Consider the following 25,674-nt stretch of genomic DNA (forward strand, 5'->3'; position numbering starts at 1 on the left):
AACTGAATATATCGATTTCTTAATTGCCCCTCTCCTCTTTTGATTTGCCTATATATGCCTCTCTTTTGACCAATCAGATATTTTAATCTATTGTTCATCCATTTAGGATCATTTTTGTTTGATCTGATTTCCCTATTTGGAACATAATTTGACTGAGCAGCTAGAACTATGCCCTGGAAAGCATCATATCGGCAACCATCACCACCTACCTGACCCTTAGTCAGGTCATTCCAGTTCAGCCCACCTAAGTAATTTTTCAGTCCTATGAAATCAGCCAAGCGAAAGTCAGGGACGAAGACTTGATTGCCATTATTAGGGGAATTCCATGATATGTTAAAACTGAGTGATTTGTGATCACTCTCCCCAAGCTCATCATTAACCTCAAGATTATTAATTAGTGTTTCCCTACTGGTGCGACTTGATCCAGCTTCGAGTACGCAAAGCTGGTTTTGCAACAGCTGCTGTTGAAGGTGTTTCTTCTGGTGCTGGTGCTTTTAGTGCTGCTGCTGTTGTTGCTACTACTGCTGCTGGCATTGCTGCTGGTGTTGGTGCTTTCAGTATTGCTGCTGCTGCTTGTACCACTTGTACTCCTCTACTCCCTCCTCCACTAAATCTACTCTTCAAGGAAGGTACCATGACGTCAGTGAGGTGCTCTTTATCTACTAAAGTAGGACTATCCTTCCCTTTGGATTATATCTGATCGCGTTCTATTCCACGTATGCTATATGACTCCTAAGGGTTCAATGCTTCCCTCACGATAGTAATAAAAACAATCAACATTTTTTTCTCTTCCACCCTTTTCCCTCAGTCACATTCCTCAATTTTCCTCAATTTCTGCGCATTGCTCTTACATCTCTCATTCTTTAATAATTATTTAGATTGTGTTTAGTTTGGACAAAAAAAAAATGGTTATCCTTCCATTTTCTGGTAAAGAAGTTGAAATGCGTTGCTGTTTTCATTTTTAAAGACGAAAGTTCAGTTATAAAACTGATTACAAATATTAAACTACTCCATAGAAAAATAGGTAACTAAAAATGAAATATAAACTAGTGAGTTAATCAATTTATATTTCTGTATTAATTAATGCAAAATTATAACACAGTTGATCCTTCAGAATATTACTATTTGTATATCAGAAATTTGGGTAATTGTTTTAATTAAACAAGTTATTATAGCTTGATAATGATGCAGGCGACGAAGTACATCAGAGACAAAAATTACGCGCAGTCTAATTATCAGAAATGTAATTAAAGTCAGTCGTTGGGCGCATAAGTGAAAATTACATCAGTCTGACGAATCGGTGATACCCAGTTATTAGGGAATGTGGGTTGACATAGCGAATGACTGAGATCAGACACCCTTTCAAGCACAGACATTCTTAATTATGAGGTAAATATTACGAACTCAGATGAGTTAAAGTCATTAATATCAAAATTTGTGTTGATCTATATAAAACGCGGGCGTGCGCACACACACACACACACACACACACACACACACACACACACACACACACACACACACACACACACACACACACGCACACGCACACACACATGACGGAAGGGATAAAATCAGAAGTGTCCCTGTTTGCAGATGATGTGAAGTTAATGAGGAGAATTAAATCGGATGAGGATCAGGCAGGATTACAAAGAGACCCGGACAGGCTGCAAGCCTGGTTCAGCAGCTGCCTCCTTGAATTTAACCCCGCCAAATGCAAAGTCATAAAAATCGGGGAAGAGCAAAGAAGACAGCAAACAGTACAGGCTAGGGGGCCAAAGACTACAAACTTCACTCAAGGAATAGGGTCTTGGGGTGAGTATAATACCGAGCACATCTCCTGAGGCGCATATCAACCAGATAACTGCTGCAGCATATGGGCGCCTGGCAAATCTAAGAACAGCGCGTTCCCATACCTCAGTTAGGAATTGTTCAAGACTCTGTACACCATGTACGTCAGGTCCATACAGAAGTATGCAGCATCACTTTGGAACCCACACCTTGTCAAGCATGTCAAGAAATTAGTTCCAGAGTTAAGGGGAAGGCCCTACCAAGAAAGGTTCAGGGAAATCGGCCTGACGACGCTGGAGGACAGGAGGGTTAGGGGAGACATGATAACGACATACTGCGAGGAATTGAGAAGGTGGACAGACAGGATGTTCCAGAAATGGGACACAGAAACAAGGGGTCACAATTGGATGTTGAGGGTTCAAATGAGTCAGAGATGTTAGGAAGCATTTCTTTAGTCATAGAGTTGTCAGGAAGTGGTATAGTCTAGCAAGTGGCTTAGTGGAGGTAGGAACTATACATACTTTCAAGACGAGGTATGATAAAGCTCTTGGAGCAGGGAGAGAGAGGACCCAGTAGTGATCAGTGAAGAGGCGGGGCCAAGAGCTATGAATCGACCCAGACACACAGATATGCCCATAATAATCTGCAGGTGGATTTTATGTTTTATAATTTTGCCATATCTGCGCTTGGCTTGGGATACAAATTTATTAATGCAGTTCCTCACAGAGTTGACAGTATCTAGAAATGACAGGTATGCTTCACATGTTCGAGTGTAAGACATGCAACAAATAATTCAGCTTGGTGTGTGGAATGCCCGATTATTTTTGCTGTCACAGATTTTTAGGTAATGTCTCGCTGTATTCGACAGAGAGAGAAAGAGAAAGAGAGAGAGAGAGTACCTGGGAGAGATGGTAGGATCTGTAGGTAAGCTCTCCACACAACCTTAAAGATCATTCATGGCTTCAAGGCGAATCTTAAATAGTGATCTTTCACTCCCTTTCACTTTTGTCCTTTTCTAAATCCCACCTTCTTTGTCTTTCCCTTCTTCGTTATGCTTTCCTGCTGAGCCATCCTCATTATTATTCTCTGCCTCCCAACTTTATCTTTGTCTTCACCACATCATTTTAATATTTCTTTCTCTGTCTCACCTCCTTTTTACCTTTTTCTTCTTACTATTACCCTAAATTCTCTTATACCTCCCCTCCATCTCTCTAACTTTCCCTTTTTCTCTCCTCTCCACTTCTATATTACCCTCATAACTTCTTTCCTTCTTCCTCGACCTTATTATTTCTCCTTTTTCCTCTTTTCCTCATATTATATCCCACATTTTGCTTCTTTTTCTTAACTTCTTCCCTTTCTACTATTTTTTACTTTGTTCTTACTATTTCTCTCTCACTTCCATCCTTCCTCCCTATACTCTCCTTCTTCATACCTGCTCCTTCGACTCTCCCTCTCTCCCTATCCCCGCCTCGTTCTCTTTTCTCGCCGTCCCTGCCTTTTCCTCTTTTTCTCTGCCCGTCCCTTCCTCTTCCTCCTTTTCTCTCCCCGTCTCTGCCTCTTCCTCTCTCTCTCTCGCTCTCTATCCCGCTCTCTCTCCCCGTCCCTGCCTTTTCCTCCTCGTCTCTACCCGTCTCTTCCTCTTCTCTCTCTGTCCCTGCCCCTTTGTCTTCTCTTCCTCACTTCCATCACCACTCAAGATATTTCATCTGGTTGTCTTCTCACAAGACGGCTCCTCTTGCATCATGCTCTTACTTCTGTCTCATCTTATTTTCTGTTACGGGATATTTTCCGTCTTGCTTTCCTTTTGCATCGTTTTCATCATTCTCTTCCATCTTGTTCTTCCTTATTCATCCTCGTACTAGTATCTTCCCCTCTCACCTCCTCCTACATTTTGACTTCAGGTTCACTTTTTTGGGGTTATCATTTTCTTGCTATTGGTTATCTATCATTGCCTACGCTGTTCCTTCGTAAGCAATCATCTCTCCTTTTCTCATTCTCTCTCTTGTCAGTCATATTCCCTTTCTCTCAGTGGATTTTTTGACGACTCTCGACACGTGATGGGACTCAGAACGGGAGAGGTACAAGGAGAGCAAACATCTCAGAGGCAATATAATGAAAAAACACATCAACCTGACCTCGTCCATGAGACGTGCATGCTGCAGAGATAAGGATATTACCCTACGTTGACAAGGCAATTATGTGTATTCCAATACCCGTTTTCTAACTGCTTTGTAATAATAACAATAATACTAATATACATCTATAATAATAATAATAATAATAATAATAATGTTGAATATATGTAATATAAAATATACCTACCTGGAGCCTACCCGGAGGTTATTCCGGGGATCAACGCCCCCACGGCCCGTTCCACGACCAGGCCTCCCGGTGGATCAGGGCCTGATCAACCAGGCTGTTACTGCTGGCCGCACGCAGTCCAAAGTACGAACCACAGCCTGGCTGATCCATCACTGACTTTAGCTATCTGTGCAGCTCTCCTGAAGGCAGCCAGGGGTTTATTGGTAATTCCCCTTATGATAAATTAGACACAGGTGCAACTCTTGGGTATCTTTATTGAGGAAACGTTTCGCCACACAGTGACTTCATCAGTCCATACAAAGGAGAAACTTGAAGAACAGGAGGAGAATGAGGTAATCAGTCCCTCAGCCTTGAGTCGATGTGGTCAGTCCATCAATCTTGAATAGAATACGGCATATGAGCGGAGAAGCAGCTTATAAACCGTAGACAGGAGAGGTGCAGCAGTCATAGGTGGTGTCACATTTGTCCAATGTGGAAGTAGGTCGTGCCCAAGGGTTAGGCAAGTGAAGAATTCTCAGGTATTAAGATCCCAAGAAGTTGCAATGTCTGACAGGATTGTAGATGAATGTTTCACAGAACCAATGGTTCTCCTCTCATATGCCGTATTTCATTTAAGATTGATGGACTGACCACATCGACTCAAGGCTGAGGGACTGATTTCCTCATTCTCCTCCTGTTCTTCAAGTTTCTTTTTTGTATGGACTGATGAAGCCACTGTGTGGCGAAACGTTTTCTCAATAATGAAGCCACTGTGTGGCGAAACATTTCCTCAATAAAGATACCCAAGAGTTGCACATGTCTAATTTATCAACGTGTCGGTTCTGTGAACCATTCATCTACAATTCTCCTTATGCTTGGTGGGAAGCTGTTAAACAGTCTTGGGCCCCGGATACTTCTGGTGTTTTCTCTTAGTGCACCAATGGCGCCCCTACTTTTAATTGGGGGCATTTTGCATCGCCTGCCCAGTCTTTTACTTTCGTAGGGAGTGATTTGTGTGCGCAGATTCGGGACAATTCCTTCCAGGATTTTCCAAGTATAGATTATAATATATCTCTCTCTCCTGCGTTCCAACGAGTACAAGTCAAGTGCTTCCAAGCGTTCCCAGTAGTTAAGGTGCTTGATAGAACTTATACGTGCAGTAAAGGTTCTCTGTACACTCTCTAGATCTGCAGTTTCACCTGCTTTGAACGGAGATGTTAATGTACAGCAGTATTCCAGCCTAGAGAGAACAAGTGATTTGAAAAGGATCATAATTGGCTTGGCATCCCTCGTTTTGAACGTTCTCATTATCCATCCTATCATTTTCTTTGCACTTGTTATCGTGGCACTGTTGTGATCCTTGAAAGTGAGATCCTCAGACATTACTACTCCCAGGTCCCTTACTTTATTTTTACACTCTATAGTATGGCCAGAGTTTGTAGTATACTCTTTTCTAGTTATTATCTCCTCCAGTTTTCCATAACGGAGTAGTTGGAATTTGTCCTCATTGAACATCATATTGTTTTGCGTTGCCCACTGGAAAACTTTGTTTATATCTTCTTGGAGGTTAACCGCGTCCTCAGCAGATGACAGCCTCATGCAGATCCTAGTATCATCTGCAAAGGATACGGTGCTGTGGGTTACATCTCTGTCTATGTCTGATATCAGAATGAGGAACAGGATGGGGGCAAGTACTGTGCCTTGTGGAACAGAGCTCGTCACTATGGCAGCCTCCGATTTAACTCTATTGACCACTACTCTTGGTGTTCGATTGGTTAAGAAGTTGAAGATCCATCTCCCCACTATAATAATAGAAAAAATCTATAATAATACTCACCCTGACTTGGGGCCACCCTGACTTGGTGGGAAACGGCCGATTTGTTAATATAAAATAATAATAATAATAATAATAATAATAATATAATACAAAAACTACAATAATCATTGTAGCAGAAAATAGTGGTATCAACATTGTTGCATGGGTGTGAAGCATTGGTTTTGAACGTTGTAGCGGGGAGAAAGATGGAGGCGGTAGAGATGTCGTGTTTGAGGGCAAAGTGTAGTGTGAAAGTAGAATGACTAGGAGGGAGAATAAATCTTAGGTAGGAAGGAGGGAGAGGAGCCATCATGGGAAAGGTTGGAAGGCTAGGGCAAAGGAGGTTTTGAGTGTTAGGGGTTTGGACGTCCAACAGGCTTGTGTGAGTGTGTTAGGATTGAGGGGAGGGAAGGGGTTTTTGTGATTTAACTTAAAACAACGGATATAGCCCCACTCCATAAAGGTAGCAGCAAAGCATTAGCTAAGAACTATAGACCAATAGCTCTGACGTCCCACATCATAAAAATCTTTGAAAGAGTGCTAAGAAGCAGGATTGCAAATCACCTGGATTCCCAAAATCTGCACAATCCAGGGCAACATGGGTTCAGGGCAGGTCGCTCCTGCCTCTCACAACTACTGGATCACTATGACATGGCCTTGGATGCACTGGAAGAAAATCAGAATGCAGATGTAATATACACTGACTTTGCAAAAGCATTTGACAAATGCGATCATGGCGTAATAGCCCATAAAATACGTGCTAAAGGAATAACTGGGAAAGTGGGGAGATGGATCTTCAACTTCCTAACAAATCGAACACAAAGAGTAGTGGTCAACAGAGTTAAATCGGAGACTGCCATAGTGAAGAGCTCTGTTCCACAAGGCACAGTACTCGCCCCCATCTTATTCCTTATCCTCATATCAGACATAAACAGAGATATACACCACAGCACCGTATCATCCTTTGCGGATGATACTAGGATCTGCATGAGGCTGTCATCTGCTGAGGACGCGGTTAATCTCCAAGAAGATATAAACAAAGTTTTCCAATGGGCAACGGTAAACAATATGATGTTCAATGAGGACAAATTCCAACTACTCCGTTATGGAAAACTGGAGGAGATAATAACTAGAACAGAGTATACTACTGACTCCGGCCATACAATAGAGCGAAAAACTAATGTAAGGGACCTGGGAGTAGTAATGTCTAAGGATCTCACTTTCAAGGATCACAACAGTGCCACGATCGCACGTGCAAAGAAAATGATAGGATGGATAATGAGAACTTTCAAAACGAGAGATGCCAAGCCCATGATGATCCTTTTCAAATCACCTGTTCTCTCTAGGCTGGAATACTGCTGTACATTAACATCTCCATTCAAAGCAGGTGAAATCGCAGATCTAGAGAGTGTGCAGAGATCCTTTACTGCACGTATAAGTTCTGTCAAGCACCTTAACTACTGGGAACGCTTGGAAGCACTTGACTTGTACTCGTTGGAACGCAGGAGGGAGAGATATATCATAATCTACACTTGGAAAATCTTGGAAGGAATGGTCCCAAATCTTCACACAGAAATCACTCCCTACGAAAGTAAAAGACTGGGCAGGCGATGCAAAATGCCCCCAATAAAAAGTAGGGGCGCCATTGGTGCACTAAGGGAAAACACCATAAGTGTCCGGGGCCCAAAACTGTTTAACAGCCTCCCATCAAGCATTATGGGGAATTGCCAATAAACCCCTGGCTGCCTTCAAGAGAGAGCTGGACAGATACCTAAAGTCAGTGCCGGATCAGCCGGGCTGTGGCTCGTACGTTGGACTGCGTGCGGCCAGCAGTAACAGCCTGGTTGATCAGGCCCTGATCCATCGGAAGGCCTGGTCATGGACAGGGCCGCGGGGGCGTTGATCCCCGGAATAACCTCCAGGTAACCTGCTATTGGATTGTGAGTAAGGTAACATTTATGAAGGGATTTTGGGAGACCGGGTAACCAGCCTTGAATCCTGGAGGTAGGAAGTACACACACTGCCTGCTCTCTGAAGGAGGATTGGGAATGTTGCGGTTTGGAGGGTCATCTTAACTGTGGTGTCGGCACCCTTCTGACAAGTCTGTAATTGAATGAGAAACAGTGAAAGACTTTGTTGGGTCAGCGTACCACGGTTCCTCAAAGAGGTCAGTATCAACCCCCTAAGGTCGATGGGACTGTTGAAGAGGTCGATAAATGGCTGGGGATCTAAACGGATGGAGTGTTAATAATAAGATAAGATTTCGTTCGGATTTTTAACCCCGGAGGGTTAGCCACCCAGGATAACCCAAGAAAGTCAGTGCGTCATCTAGGACTGTCTAACTTATTTCCATTGGGGTCCTCAATCTTGTCCCCCAGGATGCGACCCACACCAGTCGACTAACACCCAGGTACCTATTTGCTGCTAGGTGAACAGGACAGGTGTAAGGAATCGTGTCGAAATGTTTCCACCGGCCGGGAATCGAACCCGGGCCCTCCGTGTGTGAAGCGGGAGCTTTAGCCACCAGACCACCACAATGACAATACGTCTTCATCGAAGGCACAATATCGCTGTAAAGAGTGTTTTTCGACTTAGACTGTAATTTCATTACAGCAGGTTACAAGTGGCATGTCATTTGTGTTTCTGGTTACAACGTATCGAGTTCTCTTCCATCTCAACACTCCATCATTATTTTCAGAATATTTACATTTGAACTTTGAATGGGAAGAATACAGGGATAGGAATAGCAGATTCGCTTTTCTCATGTTCAATTTGGAGAGGAAATTTTAGAAGCCGTTACGGCCCGTCAAAAACCGAAATGTTTCCTTTCTACACAAAACGCCCTTAGGAAAGGAAAACTTGTGATGTTTCGGTGCGACTTGGCCCATAAGCAAGACAATGGCCTATAGTTCAAGTCTGACCGAAACGTCGTCATAAATTTCCCTCTTCTAATTGTAAGTTGTATATTGTTCCAACCACGATAGTCTGACTTTTTATTCTTTATTTCTCCCTCTACACTATGGATTAATATCGGTCTGTGCCCGGTGGTCTGGTGGCTAAAACTCCCGCTTCACACACGGAGGGCCCGGGTTCGATTCCCGGCGGGTGGAAATTCCGACACGTTTCCTTACACCTATTGTCCTGTTCACCTAGCAGCAAATAGGTACCTGGGTGTTAGTCGACTGGTGTGGGTCGCATCCTGGGGGACAAGATTAAGGACCCCAATGGAAATAAGTTACAGTCCTCGATGACGCACTGACTTTCTTGGGTTATCCTGGGTGGCTAACCCTCCGGGGTTAAAAATCCGAACGAAATCTTATCTTATCACCCACGGTACTGTGATTTCATTTTTCATTTTCTTTTATGAATGGTAAAGTGGGTCCCTGTATTGTGACAAGGCTGGATCTGGTAGAATAGAACACAAGGTACTGAGATCTGATGTGGCTGCGGAAATAAAAGTAGGAGTAAATTCTATTTGAGATAAAACTTTGCTTGAAAAGACTTTTTCTGTTCTGTAGATGGCAGATGTAAGAGGATTTTGCTGTGAAGAAAACACACACTTTTCAGAACAGGCTTTTATTGGCCTTCGTTTCGATCCGTTAAGATCTTTATCAAGTTAGGTTGTACTGAAACACAGGAGAGAGAGAGAGAGAGAGAGAGAGAGAGAGAGAGAGAGAGAGAGAGAGAAAGAGACGAGAGAGCTAGGGGAGGAGGGAGACATCTGATATTTTATTTTAAGATTTCATCACTTAAGTGCATTGAGGTGTACTGGAAAAGAAGGCAACACATAGGGTACGTCTCTCGACCTCCCAACTACAACACACTCATATTCACTTTCATTTGATTTAGGTAGTGAAGAGCGCCCCTGAATAAAGCTATATATGATCAAACAGCTGCGCAAGGCTAGCTGTTTACAAAGTGGAAGGTCAGGTAAGGTCAGGCCATGAGCGAACAGGAAGATACGATGGAATAACAAGCGTCTTATATATTTCACGAACTATAAGCACATTCACTAGTTTAATATTTGGCGATGTAATTTTTTAAGCTTAATTGATTCTGTTCAGAGTTTCTTTTGCGTGTTAATAGGTGCAGCATCAACACAGCACCTGCAAATGTTGTCTTCTTCTTGGCTGGTACTCTAAGTAAAGATTCCTTCAAGCTTAGCGAAACTTATCTGAGGTTTCTGTTTTCGATGCCTGAGTTCACAATGAGTGCTTTGTGATCGCTGTTTTTGAGGGTTCTCTCTGTTTGTGGTCTCTGTGTCTGAAGTCTGCGTTCTCTAGTCTGTTCCCGGTCTCTGAATAAACGTTTCGTCCAAGAGTATTTCTCCTATATATACTTTACTGTGTATACTGTAGTACGTTTCAGCAGCTGTGATTTTGTTTCTAGCACTGCTTTCTGATGCGACTGTAGGATACTATACATGTTTTGAACAAAGATATTTTGAACAAATTATATTTCGAATGAGCTATGTTACCGCGTTTATTTATTGTTTTAATGTTAATATGAATGAAACTCATAGCCCTTCAACATTTCTTAATAAAATGTGTTGGGAAAATTACATATTTTTTAACGAGTGTTGATTGAAGTAAAACTTCTACTATTGGTAAATCCTAAACCACATGTTTCCTCACAGTATCAAGGAGAGAGAGAAATGAAAAACTAAATGAATTTCGGGAAAGGCATCCCCGTATCTCTTAAGCCTAGCCGCCTCTATCTCAATGCACGCAAAAGAAATAATGCAGAGTTGTCTTAAAATTCTAATGGAACACCTGACCTGACGTCAGGTGTTGCTTTGTTATGGGATGTGATGGTGAGGTGTGGTCTCGACTCTTTATATGCCTTCCTTTGATGTAATGCTTTTATAGTTCCTTGATAATGTGAGAAGTCACGAAAGCGCTTGGAATTTCACTATTCTTTCACAGTGGTTGTTTTGCATATGTGTATATATAACTATTCCAAAATATAATTTTTTTCTGGGCTTATAACTGAATAGCTGTTGGTGTGGATTTTCCCTCTAGTGGTTATTATAATTATTTGTGGGAAGTGTACACTTGGTAATTCATTTCCCCCAACATAATTAATTATATTAATATTGAATAGTGGAGGCAGTATTATATACGATCATTATTGGCATTGTATAGTATTTATTAATGTGGGATTACTTATGGATAGCATCGTTATTATGTGGATCTTATGGTGGTCAGGCATTCAGCCTGTTGATGGCAGGATTATTAATAATTATTAATAACTTTGTTATTATTTTATTATTAGATTATTAATGCAACTGACATTTACTGCTCACGCATTCCTAACAATTTGGTGATTAATTGGGCAGTAAATCTACACGTTCCTATCCCCCATTTCCTATTCAACACTCTCCCCGCAATATCCATGAATTAAAAAAAAATTAAACACCCAGGTATCAATATTTTATATCAAAATATTTAAATTTGGGTACCTGGGTATCAAACTTTGATAGTATCAAAACTTGATACCTAAGTATCCAAATTTTAATATCACAGTAATATTTTACCAGGGGTGAAAATTTCAAGTTAGTCGCGTCTTTGGAGGAAGTTAGTGGAAGAGAAGAACATTACATAATAATGTGTCGACTCTGGCATAAAGTGATCTCATGAATGGTTTAAAAATGCGAGCTTTATATATTCCTCATTTTTCTAACTATATTCTGTACCTATATCCTATATAAAAATTCTCTGTAATCTTAATTTTTTTTTTTAAGGAAGTCCAATTTGATATATATTTTTGGTATAAAATTGGTAAATTGGCACCTATACAGCAAAAAAGTCGATATGAAACCAGATGTATTTCGGTCGATGCACGATCCGGGAACGATATCTACTTATTGCATAACACCAGTACTTTGTAGCTCAATTCACGCGACTGGAGTAGTGCAGAGTGCGGCATAACTTTGCAATGTAGTTAAATATCAGCAGTGAAAATCTGAAGCGAATCACAAGATATCACATTGAGCCTAATATCCCATTTATGTTAATAAAAATGGAAAAGTAGGATACACAAAACCTAAACGCAAGTCAAACCTACAATTAAGAAACACCAGCTTTGAGAAGAGACCAAAATAAAAAAAAAAATCTGTCCTCAATAAATTTAGAAATACCCTAAAAATGCATATTTTTCAGTTCCCTTTTCTCATTCATATTATATTTATAATTCTCTACAATTCAATAGAAAAAATATTTCATTTTTTTAAAGAAAACCTAATTTGGCAAAATTGTTTAACAAAACTGATAAATTGGTATTTATACAGCCCAAATTCAAATTTCAAAATTCCAGTAATTGATATAATACAGTCGATTTCATTTTTTTTAAATTTTAGTAAAATTTCAAATTTGTGCCTACTAAGACTAAACATAGGGAGAAACGTTCTTCTTATAGAATACATTATCAATAATGTTTGAAGCCGATAGGAAGAAACATTCTCCAGGCAATCAAGGGTCTCACTTCGGAGATATTTAATAAGTTTCTGTATGAGTGGTTTTTGTAGATTTTGAAAAGGGATTATTGCCATCTTATTTAACAGAACGTCGTCTCTGTGTTTAAGGAAAGCTTTGATGGCTGACATTGATGGTAGAGGCTGACGTTGATGTCTCGGACTGATGCTGAAAACCATTTTGGATATTGCTGGGCGACGTTAAAGGTGCTTATAAAGACAATGGTTACAACACAGGCAATGTTTACCATTCATTGTTCTAGGAGTTGACGTAGTCCTCATGTTATACTGTGAGAAGTCATTTTACTGTGATGGTGATGTGATTTAAGACGCTTTGTCTGCCATAACGTCAGACAAAAGCGGTTTAAATAACATGTTCTAAGGCTTAAATCACATCTTATAATTATGGCATAGTCATAAACTCCCAATTTGCTCAGTGATCGAAAACTTTGGGATTCACGTGAAGAGGTAGACCATCGACTCATCGGTTTGATAAGGGGGAGACCAAGTGTCCGGAGAAAGCGATCGTAGTGGATAAAAAAGACAATTTTGCCACAATCGTAACAAAAATGAAAATTTTTTGTGACCAACAGAGTTTGTCACTTGATTCATAATCAACTGACCCTCGAATTTTGTTACATATACCCGAAATCCGTTAAATAAAGGTCCAGGAATCAATGGTTTACTCCCTTCTTCTAACCTCATCCAAGAACCCAAATTTTTCTACGTTAAAAATAGATATGGAGGACGTCAATAAATTAATTGAAAGTGTCTTTTTCCTTCTCCCAGACTGAGAACTGAAGACTGCATAACGACTTCCATTCTTTTAAAAGCTACATAGCGTGGATGAGCATATTCTTATCTAATGTAGTATTATCTCCACCTCTCGTGTCACACAACATTTACCTTAATGGCTTATTTCCCTTTCTCTCAAGACGAGAATAATATACTCTAGCAATTTCTCTTTCTCTCAAGACTAGAAAAATATACTCTAGCAATTTTACTGGAGAGACTATTTAACAAGCAGCCAGAATGCTTATTTCCCTTGACGATCGTTCAGAAGTGACATTACACTTAGAAAAAGAGAATCATCATCTCCGCTTAAAATATAAAAGTTAGTGTAAAAATGAGTTATGAGTGAGCGAGCGAATGTTTGAACAATAAAGTAGAAGAAATAAAAACTTTTTTTTTTTTTTTTAAAAGGCCTAATTGCGTTCACCTCTCGCAGGAATCGCTACAAAAACAAAAACAAGTCTGCCTCATTTTTCCATTTTATTTTTTTTTGACACAGCTTCCTAGCACTGCTTGTAAAATAAAAAAAATAATCGCTTTAATTTCTCGGTACTTGTTTTTCCACCCATGTAAATCTTGTCACATACAAGTATCATCACCGTCACACACAGCTGCAGAATACGTTATACCTAGGAATTTATACGAGCATTAGAATTAGTACAAGCGATATCTTTGTCTTTAAACTGTTCAAGTAATAATTTTAGCATATTAGCAGCCCATTCATTAATGCAGGATTATTATAAAGGATATTGCATTCATTTTCAGATATTTTTTTACTACAGAGTAATAAATAAATAGCATATATAAATTATATACTGTATATAGCATATACAGTAAAATGATACATAAAAATTGTATCATGCCTTCTAATAGTATGTTGAAACCGTGAAAAAAAAGAATTCCAGAAATGAGGCAAACTCGTAAAAAATGAAATATATATATATATATATATATATATATATATATATATATATATATATATATATATATATATATATATATATATATATATATAAACGAGACATCCCAGGATTCAACATAATAATAAAAAGGAGGAATACGTAGGAAAAAAGCAACACTCACTGTAGAAGGCAAAGACCTCCACAATGTTGTCATACATTTTTCTGAAACTACAGACATAGGGCTAATACAAATTCAGTATGAGCATTCGTCACCCCAGCTGGCACCAGCTCACCTATCTGGCTCATAGACTATGCTCCTCAATGAATAATCTCATAAATCTTCTATTCAGTTTATCCTCATTCCTTTGTCGTCGTCTGTGAGGGATACTAAATCCTTCTTCAGCCTCATTACTCACGGTTTTCTTCTTCCTTATGAGCGTGTTTACGTACTGATTTGACCTTCGGCGATGTCATTCATGAATTGGCGGTTTGCGTGCGCGCTTCCGAGATCTACTTTGCGATTACCCGTTTGTAGTTATAGGAGCCGAGGGATGTGTGTACTCACCTAGTTGTGCTCACCTAGTTGTGGTTGCAGGGCTCAGTTCGCAGCTCCTGGCCCCGCCTCTTCACTGGCCGCTACTAGGTCACTCTTCCTGCTTCATGAGCTTTGTCATACCTCTTCTTAAAGCTATGAATTGATTCTGCCTCCATTACATCACTTCCCAGACTATTCCACTTCCTGACAACTCTGTGACTGAAGAAATACTTCCTAAAATCCCTGTGATTTATTTGAGTATTCAACTTCCAACTGTGACCCCTTGTTGCTGTGTCCCATCTCTGGAACATCCTGTCTCTGTCCACCTTGTCGATTCCTCTCAGTATTTTATATATCGTTATCATATCTCTCTCATCTCCCCTGTCCTCCAGTGTCGTCAGGTCGATTTCCTTTAACCTCTCCTCGTAGGATATGCCCCTTAGCTCCGTGACTAATCTTGTTGCAAACCTTTCCACTTTCTCTAGCTTCCTTAAGTGTTTGGCTAGGTGTGGATTTCAAACTGGTACTGCATACTCCAATACAGGCCTAACGTACACTGTACAGGGTCCTGAACCATTCCTTATTGGTATGTCGGAATGTCTTTCTGAGGTTTGCTAGGCGCCCATATGCTGCAGCAGTTATTTGGCTGATGTGCGCCTCCGGAGATGTGCCTGGTGTTATATTCATCCCAAGATCCTTTTCCTTGAGTGAGGTTTGTAGTCTCTGTCCCCCTAGACTGTACTCCGTCTGCGATCTTCTTGGTGGGGTTGAACTCCAGGAGCCAGTTGCTGAACCAGGCCTGCAGCCTGTCCGAATGCCTTGGTAGTACTGCCTGGTCCTCGTCCGATTGAATTCTTCTCATCAACTTCACATCATCTGCAAACAGGGACACTTCTGAGTCTATTCCTTCCGTCATGTCGTTCACAAATACTAGAAACAGCACCGGTACTAGGACTGACCCCTGTGGAAACCCGCTCGTCACAGGCGCCCACTCTGACACCTCGCTACATACCATGACTCGTTGTCTTCCTGACAGGTATTCCCTGGTCCATTGCAGTGCAAGAAAACGCAGTCTACCCACCCCTCTTACTCTTGTCTTACTGCTGTCACCCTGTCATAGAACTCCAGTAGGTTTGTGACACAAGATTTCCAGTCCCTGAAACCGTGCTGGCTGTTGTTGATAAGCTCATTCCTTTCTAGGTGCTCCACCACTCTTCTCCATGACTTTGCATACTATTCATGCTTCGTGTCTGTCTCCTTATTTAAAAACTGGGACTACATTTCCTGTCTTTCATATCTCAGGTAGTCGCCCTGTTTCAATAGATGTCTCTCAGGACCCATGGAGAGAGGCTACCCGGCCTCATCGCCTTTGAGGTATCTAGTTCGCATAGCAGCCTCTTCACTTCTTCGGTTGTATATATTGTGTCTTCTTTCTGGAGTCCCTTCTGTCTCTGTGAACATTTTTTTGAATCTCGTGTGTGTGTGTGTGTGTGTGTGTGTGTGTGTGTGTGTGTGTGTGTGTGTGTGTGTGTGTGTGTGTGTGTGTGTGTGTGTGTGTGTGTGTGCGCGCGCGCGTGTGTGGTGCCTGCGTGCCTGCACGCGTATGTGCGGACATACTCGCATTTGTCTGTGTTAAGAGGGAGATCGTAAACCATAGTAATGAAAGTTTTCACTCCTTTTTTTTTTACAATGAATTTTAAATACTCAGTGAGGATAATCATTCACAAGATTTTCTTGTCGCCACCTTGTTGCAAGTTATTAATGTTGAGGTTGTAGTTGAAGTTCTTGCTTGCTGATGACGTTGATTTCACAAGTTGACGTTGATGTTATCTCGGATTGATGCTGGAAAGCATTTTAGATATTTCTGGGTGACGTTAAAGGTGCTTCTAGATACAATGATCACAAAGACAATGCTTAGCATTCATTATACCAAAGATGCTAGAAACAAGTGAAATAACATCAACTATTTTTTTTTTGTAGAAAATAACGGAGACGACCCCTTCAGGGGCAGAAGATCAATGGTAACAGGTAAGACAATGGTAGTGTCTCCCATACTTTGGTTGTAACTACAGGGTTAATTGTTCCTGCCTGAAATGCTGTTTACTTTGCTGATGTAACAACTAATGCTGTTGTTATTGCTGCTGTTGCTGCTGTTTAGGCTGCAGTTGATACTTAGGATGTTGCTGGTGTTACTGATTATGTTGTTGCTATTTATGTTATTGCTGTTGCTGCTACTGCCGCTAGTGTTGTTGCTGCTGCTGCTTTTGTTGGTAATGATGCCGTAACTGTTATAAAATACTCAAGTTTTGCAGTTGTTGCTGCCACCCAGTAGCCCTTAATTAGATTCTGGCTGAGAAAACGATATTTCAGATTAGGTATAAGCAAGTGAACGAACATACAATATCTAGTCCCGCGAGTTAGTTGACACATCACTGCAAGTGAGAACATTTGTCTCCTGGGAAGCCCTAGCCCATTAAAAGCAATTAGTTTATAAACGCCTTTTTTAGTAACCAAGGCAAACATATGTATTGTTCGTATCTGTTTTTTCTTGACTGTTACTTTACATTTCTTACTTCACTGTTGCCGCATATTAATCGTGAAATACTTGTTTTCAGAAAAAAATAAAGCCCTCTTCGTTGACGATCAGGACTAATGTATTTCATTACTAGAAAATATTTTTTTTTCCAATAAAAATCAATCAAATTTCCATAATATAAATATTTAGATAACGTAGAGCCCATGGACACTATCATACTTGTGAGTATTGAATAGATTATAAGTCTATATTTCAGTGCTTTTGGAAAATAAACAAAAACCAAGTGTCATTAAATTTAACAATCCACGAAGAAAGAGAGAAATAAAATAATCTTAGAACAATAGTGCATCTGGAAAATACACTGTAGCAAATTCGGAATTCAACGCGTAGTGACTGACTGAAAATGGGAATCAAAGAATTGAAATATTTATAATTCTCAAATGTAAAACTCATCGAGAGGTAAAAATTTAAAACTTTTGCATTGACATTGAAGATAACTGTGACTGAAAACTATAAATAAGATAACGAGAAGAAATGATTTTGTACACTGACGTCGGAAAAGATCTTGTGAGCAGAAGCACTGGTGTTACTGATCCTAGAAAGTGATACTGGATAGTACTTGTGGATAGTGTCGGTTCATAGTGCCTGTGGGCAGTGCCTGTGGGTATTTCCTGTGGGTAGCACCTGCGGGTACTGCCTGTGAGACTTACCTGTAAGAACCAGCGCGTCAAAATAGCAGCAGCCTTCACCATGGATCCAGCCAAGATCCTTCAAATTATCACTAATAGCACCTGGATGGGTAAGCACATTTCCTATATACTTTTCTATTATTTTACCTTTTCTTTGGTCACGTATTATCCACAGTTTCCTTGTTGATTTTTGACCTGGAATATTCTCTTAAATTTTCCTGTGTTTCACAATGTGTTCGCATTTCTTTATCATCCCTTTCTTATTAATTTCCTCGAATTTAAACGCTTTTTTCTTGTATTTTCTTATACTTTTCTGGCTCCTAAACTCCTAAACGTGTGTGTGTGTGTGTGTGTGTGTGTGTGTGTGTGTGAAAGCGTTATGAAAGAAAACATAATAAAGAGAGAATGAAGGAAGAAAAGGTGAGTCACACAAGACTGATAAAGAAGTCACGTAAGAATAAAGACGTAATATAATGTACCATGTTTTGTTTTTATTATTATGTCATATTATAGAGAATATTATCACAAAATAACATGTATTGCTTCATTTAGTCTACATTAAAATATATTCATATGATATATCATTCTTTATTTTTCCGTGGTCCATTTAGTACATCACAGAATTTTGCGGTAAGGAAAATGAAACGAGGATGAAATAGACTACAAAAATGTGTAAATTTCCAGTGAGTTCCACTTTTTTTTTTTTTTTTTTTTTTAAGCGTAGTTTTCAGTATCGTCCGTTATCCTGTGTGACAAGAAAATAGCATCGATATACATTTGAAGGTCCTGGTCGGTAACATATAAAGTTGTTTCTTCACCGAGAAATAATTTGGAATATTTGTAAATTTCGTTTATCGTTGATGATTATCGTCGCGTCTTGTTTCCTTGTTTCCCTGTAATATCACTTTGAGATAAGTGATATAAAGTGGTAATTTCCGAACAAAGACAAAAATATTCTGTATCATTCGCCCTATGCCGTGTATCCGGAATGAAAAAACGCCAATATATACCGTTGTGTGGGTGTGCATGTGTGTGTGTGTGTGTGTGTGTGTGTGTGTGTGTATACTCGCCCATTTGTGGTTAGAGGGGTCGAGTCACAGCTCCTGGCTCCGTGTGGGGGTGTGTATGTACGCGCGTGTGTTTGTGTGGGTTATTGACGTGGTGTGATCATTTAGAGAGGTTGGAGCAAAACAGAATGGCTTGGAGAGTGTATAAATCTGTAGTTAAGGGGAGGAAGGGTAGGGGGTCGTCCTAGGAATGGATGAAGGGAAGGGGTAAAAGAGGTTTTGTGTGCAAGGGTCCTGGACATGCAGTGTGAGCGTGTTAGGAGTGAATGGATATGAATGGTTTTTATGACGTGACGAGCTGTTGGAGTGTGAGCAGGGTAATATTTTGTGAAGGGATTCAAGGAAACCGGTTGGCCGGACTTAACTCTTGGAGGTGGGAATTACAATGCCTCACTTTAAAGGAGGGGGCTTGGGATATTGGATGTTTGGAGTGACATCTAATCAGCCATATCTGAGCGCCTCTGCAAAGACAGTGATTATGTGTGAATGATGGTGAAAGTGTTTCTTTTTTGGGTCACTCTGCCTTGGTGGGAGACGGCCGACGTGTTGAATATATATATATATATTCAAGACACGTATTCAAGAAACAAACTGGCCGTATCCCACCAAGTCAGGGTGACGTTAAAAGAAAAAACGAAAGTTTTTCTTTTTAAATTTAGTAATTTATACAGAAGGGGTTACTAGCCCTTTGCTCCCTACATTTTAGTAGCCTCTTACGACACACATGGCTTACGGAGGAAGAATTCTTTTCCATTTCCCCATGAAGATAAGAGTGAGAAAATAATGATATTCCAAGTAGTTTCGTGATTTCTCACATTATTTCCTTGAAAATGAGAAAAATCACTACAACGCTTAGAAATTCACTATTTTTTTTGCACTGTAGTTATTTTGCGTATTGTGATATTACATGTTTACTGTGATCTTATACACACATGCATAAATACGTACATACAGACAGACATTTTAATTTCGGATAGAATTAATTACCTCATTAAGTTATGATAATTAAACTATACTAATATTTTCTTGCAATGAAACTAATCATATTAATATTTGCATATTAATTACCTGCTCTTTTGTTCTGTTATCTGACTCGGTATATGACTGCTCCAAAATTCACGTGCATAATTTTTGCATTGGAGTTAAGTCATTAGCAACATGTTGCTTGCAATATGCAGTATTCATCAGGAACCTCCAGCATGAGGAAATTCACCAGACTCTGTAATGATGATGATAATGGTACTCTGCAGCGGAATTCATTTACATTTATTTATTGACTTAACCTGTGCAGGTAATGTAGTGCACAGAGTAGTGGAGGGTTGATCCTCCTTCGTTAATCGCGAGACAGATTCACTACCAAGTTTTATGTACCCATTGAAGGGCTCAGAGCCGGTGGGTGAAAGTAAACAGTTTAAGTTTATATCGTTTTTTCGTCTGTTATATTACGTGTCAATCTGGCAGCACGTTTTGAAGAAAAATCTCCTTCAGTTCTCCTATAATTCTTTTACAGCTTCTTTCATCTCTAACTCATTCATCATCTCCGCCTCCATCTCCATATCATCCTTCATTTTCCTAAGACTTGGAATACTGGAACCTGATATGACGATCATGAACGGTTCCTCCAGCAGGAGGCTGTTTCTAGCCTTCGAATATACTTATTTCAAAACACTTTCAGCAAATTACATCAGAATGGGCAACATTTGGCAACTGCGAGCTAAAATTTGTTTTCAAAGAGGCTCTAAGAATCTTCCTTCTGCTTTTTGAAGGTATTTTGCTTGTATTCCTTAAGGCGTTAAACCCGTTTGAACCATTCAGTACAAGTAGTGGAGGCTCGGAATTTCGTTCGATAAAATTTTCCCTGAGATCATTTCTATAGCACCATAAGTGTAGCTTTGCAAGTAGATGAATGAGACACTTGTGCAAGGACTGAGGGACTGATTACCTCAATTTCTACTGTCTCCAGGTTAAGAGTGTTGAACTGATACAACCAATGTTTAGTAAAACGTCTCCATAATATTGAAACCCGAACAAAGTACATGTATCTTACTCTTATTTGTCAGAATTTTATAGTATTATTGTAACGAGCTCTTTAATGTTCAAAGAAACTAGATTTCGAGATCTTCCAACAAAGAAAATTTGATTATATATTCAACAGTGGGATTGATTTAGTGATAGACATACCAGAAAAAAAATATATTATTCAGTAATTGTTGTCAGATTCGTGAAGCTATTACCCTTAAACAGGATAACAGAGATTCTCGATTCATTGAAAATAATACTGATTAATGAGGGATTCCTTGAAACAAAGAGCACACTATCAGCTGGACTTCCGTAACCGAGGATATATATATATATATATATATATATATATATATATATATATATATATATATATATATATATATATATATATATATATATATAATGTGTGTGTGTGTGTGTGTGTGTCGTGCCGAATAGATAAAATTGGTCAATTAGCAAGAACTCATTTAAAATTAATTCCTTTCTTATTTCATTTATGTTAATGTAAAAATTAATAGTTTTATACCAAAAGAACCTTAGAAAACTTACCTAACCTTATTATAACAAGAGTATTTTAATTTAGCGTAATCCAACTAAATATATTTTAGATAAGTTTACAATAATTTAATAAACAACCACAACGAAATATTTTTTTTCGTTGCTATTTAAGTAAAAATCGCAAGTTTTACATATTCGGCCCGACATATTTTTGGATATATATATATATATATATATATATATATATATATATATATATATATATATATATATAATGGAGAATCACGAAGGTTACATAAAAATTATACGTACCCTTAAGAGGGATGACAGCTGACAAAGGACACACAGAGGGGCACTAACTCCTGGCTGTAAAGTAGAGCACAGAGGGAGTCCTGACTTGGGATTTTAACAAAGCGAGTTTCTCCAAATTCCCACTTGTGTCTCCCGACCTACATAACCGCGACTCCCGCCGACCTACGTGCCCGCGACTCCCGATCTACCTACCCCCAGCTCCCAACTTTCCCATCCACTACATCCCCAGAGGTTTAACCATGGGGATGAACCTGGTCTGGTTAATGATGCCATCAACACTCCAGTCCTGGAGACTCGGGAAGAGGAGGGGGAAAAGGAAGAAGAGGAGAAGAGTGGAATGAGACATGTTTGAGTGAGGTAGAGAGGGATTGTGATAACCTGAGAAGTGAAGAAGAGAGGAGGTAGGACGTATTGATGTGATAGAAGGTTCAAAGCATTCATAATTGAAGACAAGTAGAAATTAATAATAATAATAATAATAATAATAATAATAATAATAATCATGAAGATGAACGTCCATCCTGCACCCTCTTTTGTCCTCATCCTCCTCCCTCCATCTATATCCTTCAGTCAGAACTACCCTCCTGAGTCCTTCCATCCTGCACCTTCAGACTGTCCTAGTAAAAGTATCCTGACCTGCCAACAGTTGCTCATCTCGTGCGAGGACTCCCGCTATTACTTGTCACTCTAAATATTGGACATTTTCGCCTCTCTACAACTTTCGTACCCCTCCTCCTCTTCCTCTTATTCTTCCACCTCTTCTTCTTCCTTCTCCTCCTAAGGGAGACAGACTGGCAGCTTACCCGCTTCCTCTTCCTCTCAAGAGTTAGCTACCGCTGCTGCGGATATTGCTGTTTCTGATGCTGCTGCTATTGTTGTTCCTGCCGTTACTGTTGTTGTTTCTACTACTACTGCTGCTGCTGCTATTGCTGTTGCTATTGCTGCTGCTGCTCCTGCTTTTCTTGCTGCTTCTACTATTATTACTGCTGATTGTGTGGTTGCTGTTCCTGCTGATAATCCTGCTGTTTTCACTGTAATTGCTGCTGATTGTGCTTCGGCTCCTGTCATTTCTGCTGTTTTTACTGCTGCGGCTGCTACCTTTAATGCAATTCCTGCTGTTGCTAATGTCCTTACTGTTACTCTCCATGAGGATTATTCGGTAGAGGCAGGGTGAGCTGAAGGCTCGATCCTCCGTCTTCTGAGCTGCTTTTGGTCATCGAAGCTGTTAGTATTCGGCGAAACCTAGCAGAAATGAAGAGCGAAACAAATTTGCAATTGCGAAACAAAGTCCTGTTACATTTCCCCTCCCTCTCCCTTCCTCTTTGCTTCCCCCTCTTTTGTATTCCCTGTCTCTGCCATCTTTTCATCCCTCTCACTCACTTGTTTCCCTTCGCTTCATTTACCTCTCTCCTCCATTCCCCTCTCCCTTCCTTTTTCCGCCCACTCCTCTCCAACAATCCGTCCCTTCTCCCATTCCTCTTTATCCATCTCTTCATCATCCTCTTCCCTCCCTTCTTCCACCTCTTCCTTCCTATTACCTCTCCTCCCTATATCTTCTTACTTTCTCACTCAATTTCTTCTTCCAGAAAATGTCGTACGAGCTGCTAGGTTTCGACCTGCTACGCTTCGAGCTGTTACGTTTTGAGCTGCTACGTTACGTGCTACGTTTCAAGCAGCTACGTTTCAAGCTGCTGTGTGTCGATGTGCTGAGTTTTCGAGTTATATTTCATTTAAATACGTTTGGAACTAAGCTTCAAGCCGCTACGTTTCACCATGCCAAGTTTCGGTCTACCAAGTTTCTCAACTCTGACTAAAGTCTCGTCAATTTCTTACTGATTCTTCAGTGAAAACTAATTATTATAATCATTTTTGCAAGCTGATGATAATGATGAGAGGGATGATGAAAGTGATGATAGTGATGGCGAAAGTGAAGGTGAAAGTAATGGGTAACAATGATATTAAAGGTGATGATGGTGATTGGTATTCATAGCTAATGTGATGACAGTGGCGGTGACAGTGGCAGTAATGAGGATGGTGATGACAGGGATAATCATAATGATGATAATGATAGTGTTGCACGGTGGCATACTCATGTTTCAATATGCATTATTGATGTTGCACTGTGCTATATTAATGAACTAACATTGCACTGTTAGTGCAACACTAAACTGACTTTCTGGTCAATATTTACTTCAGAGAAATCCGGTTAGGGAACTATCCTTAACAAAATAGACTATTTTGTTAATACCACTGTGAATAGACTCCCCTTGGCTAACAGACAATACAACGGGATCTCCTGTTAGTACAACAGGGAACTTAACACCCTGGCTAACAGTATTGCAACATTACATTCATCATTGCATTGCAAGCAGTGCATAATTAAAACTGCTAGTTTTAATAATATAGTAATAATATCAGTAATAATAATATAATTAGCAGATGAAGATAAGGACTTGGGAAGGGAAGGACTGAGATGATGACAGGGAAGCGATGATGAGTTTGAGAGGAAAGGGAGGTTCAAAACCCCCTCTCCAGTATTAGTTTCATAATGGGAAGCAAAGAGGATTGCCTCCAGGTCTTGATGTTCCAGGACGGGCGAATTCCTGGTGAAGATTTTGGTAGTGAGTAGTTGTGGGCAACGAGGAGACGGGGGGAGGGGGCTGTATGTAATGATTCTTTCTTGGGTATTTTATTGATTTTGTCTGAATCACTTAAAAGTCTAGGTTATCCAGCTAGTTGTCTGAAGAAGCCTCGGTCCTCAGTTTCGCTAATAGCAAGGCAGACGAACTCCCTACCCATTTACCTTACCTTTTGTTGTCGGTACTGTGCGAATACAGAATGAAACAAACACGCTGTGTCGATGGTAAAGCTACTTTGATGTGGCATTAGTTGCATCAGGAAAGTGTTGGTTTGTAGCGTCAGTAGCGAGGCGCACAGTGTAAGTATCCAGGGAATGTTGGTGTGTGTGTTGAGTATTGGAGTGCTGGAGAGTCAAGCTGAGCGTCAGAGAAGTGTACTGGGAAGGAAACTTCAGTGTTGAGGATGGATGAAGTTAGTGTTGGAGAGTTGAGTGCTGAAGAGAGTTGATGGAGAATAAAAAAAAATATCGATAAGAAGTGTTTTGATTTTATTTCCAAAATCAAAATATGTTCTTTGTATAAAGTATTTTTGTATAAAGATGTATATCCATTTCCACCTAGCGATGACAATGTCCTCCTAATTTTTTCCGCGCGCGCGCGCGCGTGTGTGTGTGTGTGTGTGTGTGTGTGTGTGTGTGTGTGTGTGTGTGTGTGTGTGTGTGTGTGTGTGTGTGTGTGTGTGTGTAAAACTAGCAATCTTGAGCTTGGCTATTTCTACGTAACAGGAACTCGAAGCCCCACTGTTGAACGTTCCGCGGCGCTGGTTCACCACACTGTGGTGGTGGTGGAGTGCATAATGACCCACGACACTGCCTCACCGTGGTGGTGGTGTTCATGATGACCCACGACACTGCCTCACCGTGGTGGTAGTGGAGTCCATGATGACCCACGACACTGCCTCAGTGGTGGTGGTGGTGGAGTGCATGATGACCCACGACACTGCCTCACCGTGGTGGTGGTGGAGTGCATGATGACCCACGACACTGCCTCACCGTGGTGGTAGTGGAGTCCATGATGACCCACGACACTGCCTCAGTGGTGGTGGTGGAGTGCATGATGACCCACGACACTGCCTCAGTGGTGGTGGTGGTGGAGTGCATGATGACCCACGACACTGCCTCACCGTGGTGGTGGTGGAGTGCATGATGACCCACGACACTGCCTCACCGTGGTGGTAGTGGAGTCCATGATGACCCACGACACTGCCTCAGTGGTGGTGGTGGAGTGCATGATGACCCACGACACTGCCTCAGTGGTGGTGGTGGTGGAGTGCATGATGACCCACGACACTGCCTCACCGTG

General features: G+C 40.4%; 1 protein-coding gene across 5 annotated transcripts in view; it reads left to right on the forward strand.

Annotated features, from left to right (window-relative positions):
* The window catches only part of LOC128691092 (putative neural-cadherin 2), an 816,602-nt gene that overhangs the window by 575,308 nt on the left and 215,620 nt on the right, over positions 1-25,674 (forward strand). The window contains exon 2 of one of the 5 annotated variants that reach the window (XM_070089107.1): positions 17,225-17,944. The exons of the other annotated variants lie outside the window; for them this stretch is intronic. Within the exon in view, the coding sequence (XP_069945208.1) occupies positions 17,896-17,944 (49 nt within the window). The 5' untranslated portion in view covers positions 17,225-17,895. The remainder of the gene's footprint in view (positions 1-17,224; positions 17,945-25,674) is intronic. 5 annotated transcript variants of the gene reach the window in all.

The sequence above is a fragment of the Cherax quadricarinatus genome, chromosome 27 (genome assembly GCF_038502225.1).
Source record: "Cherax quadricarinatus isolate ZL_2023a chromosome 27, ASM3850222v1, whole genome shotgun sequence".
In the NCBI taxonomy this organism is placed as follows: domain Eukaryota; kingdom Metazoa; phylum Arthropoda; class Malacostraca; order Decapoda; family Parastacidae; genus Cherax; species Cherax quadricarinatus.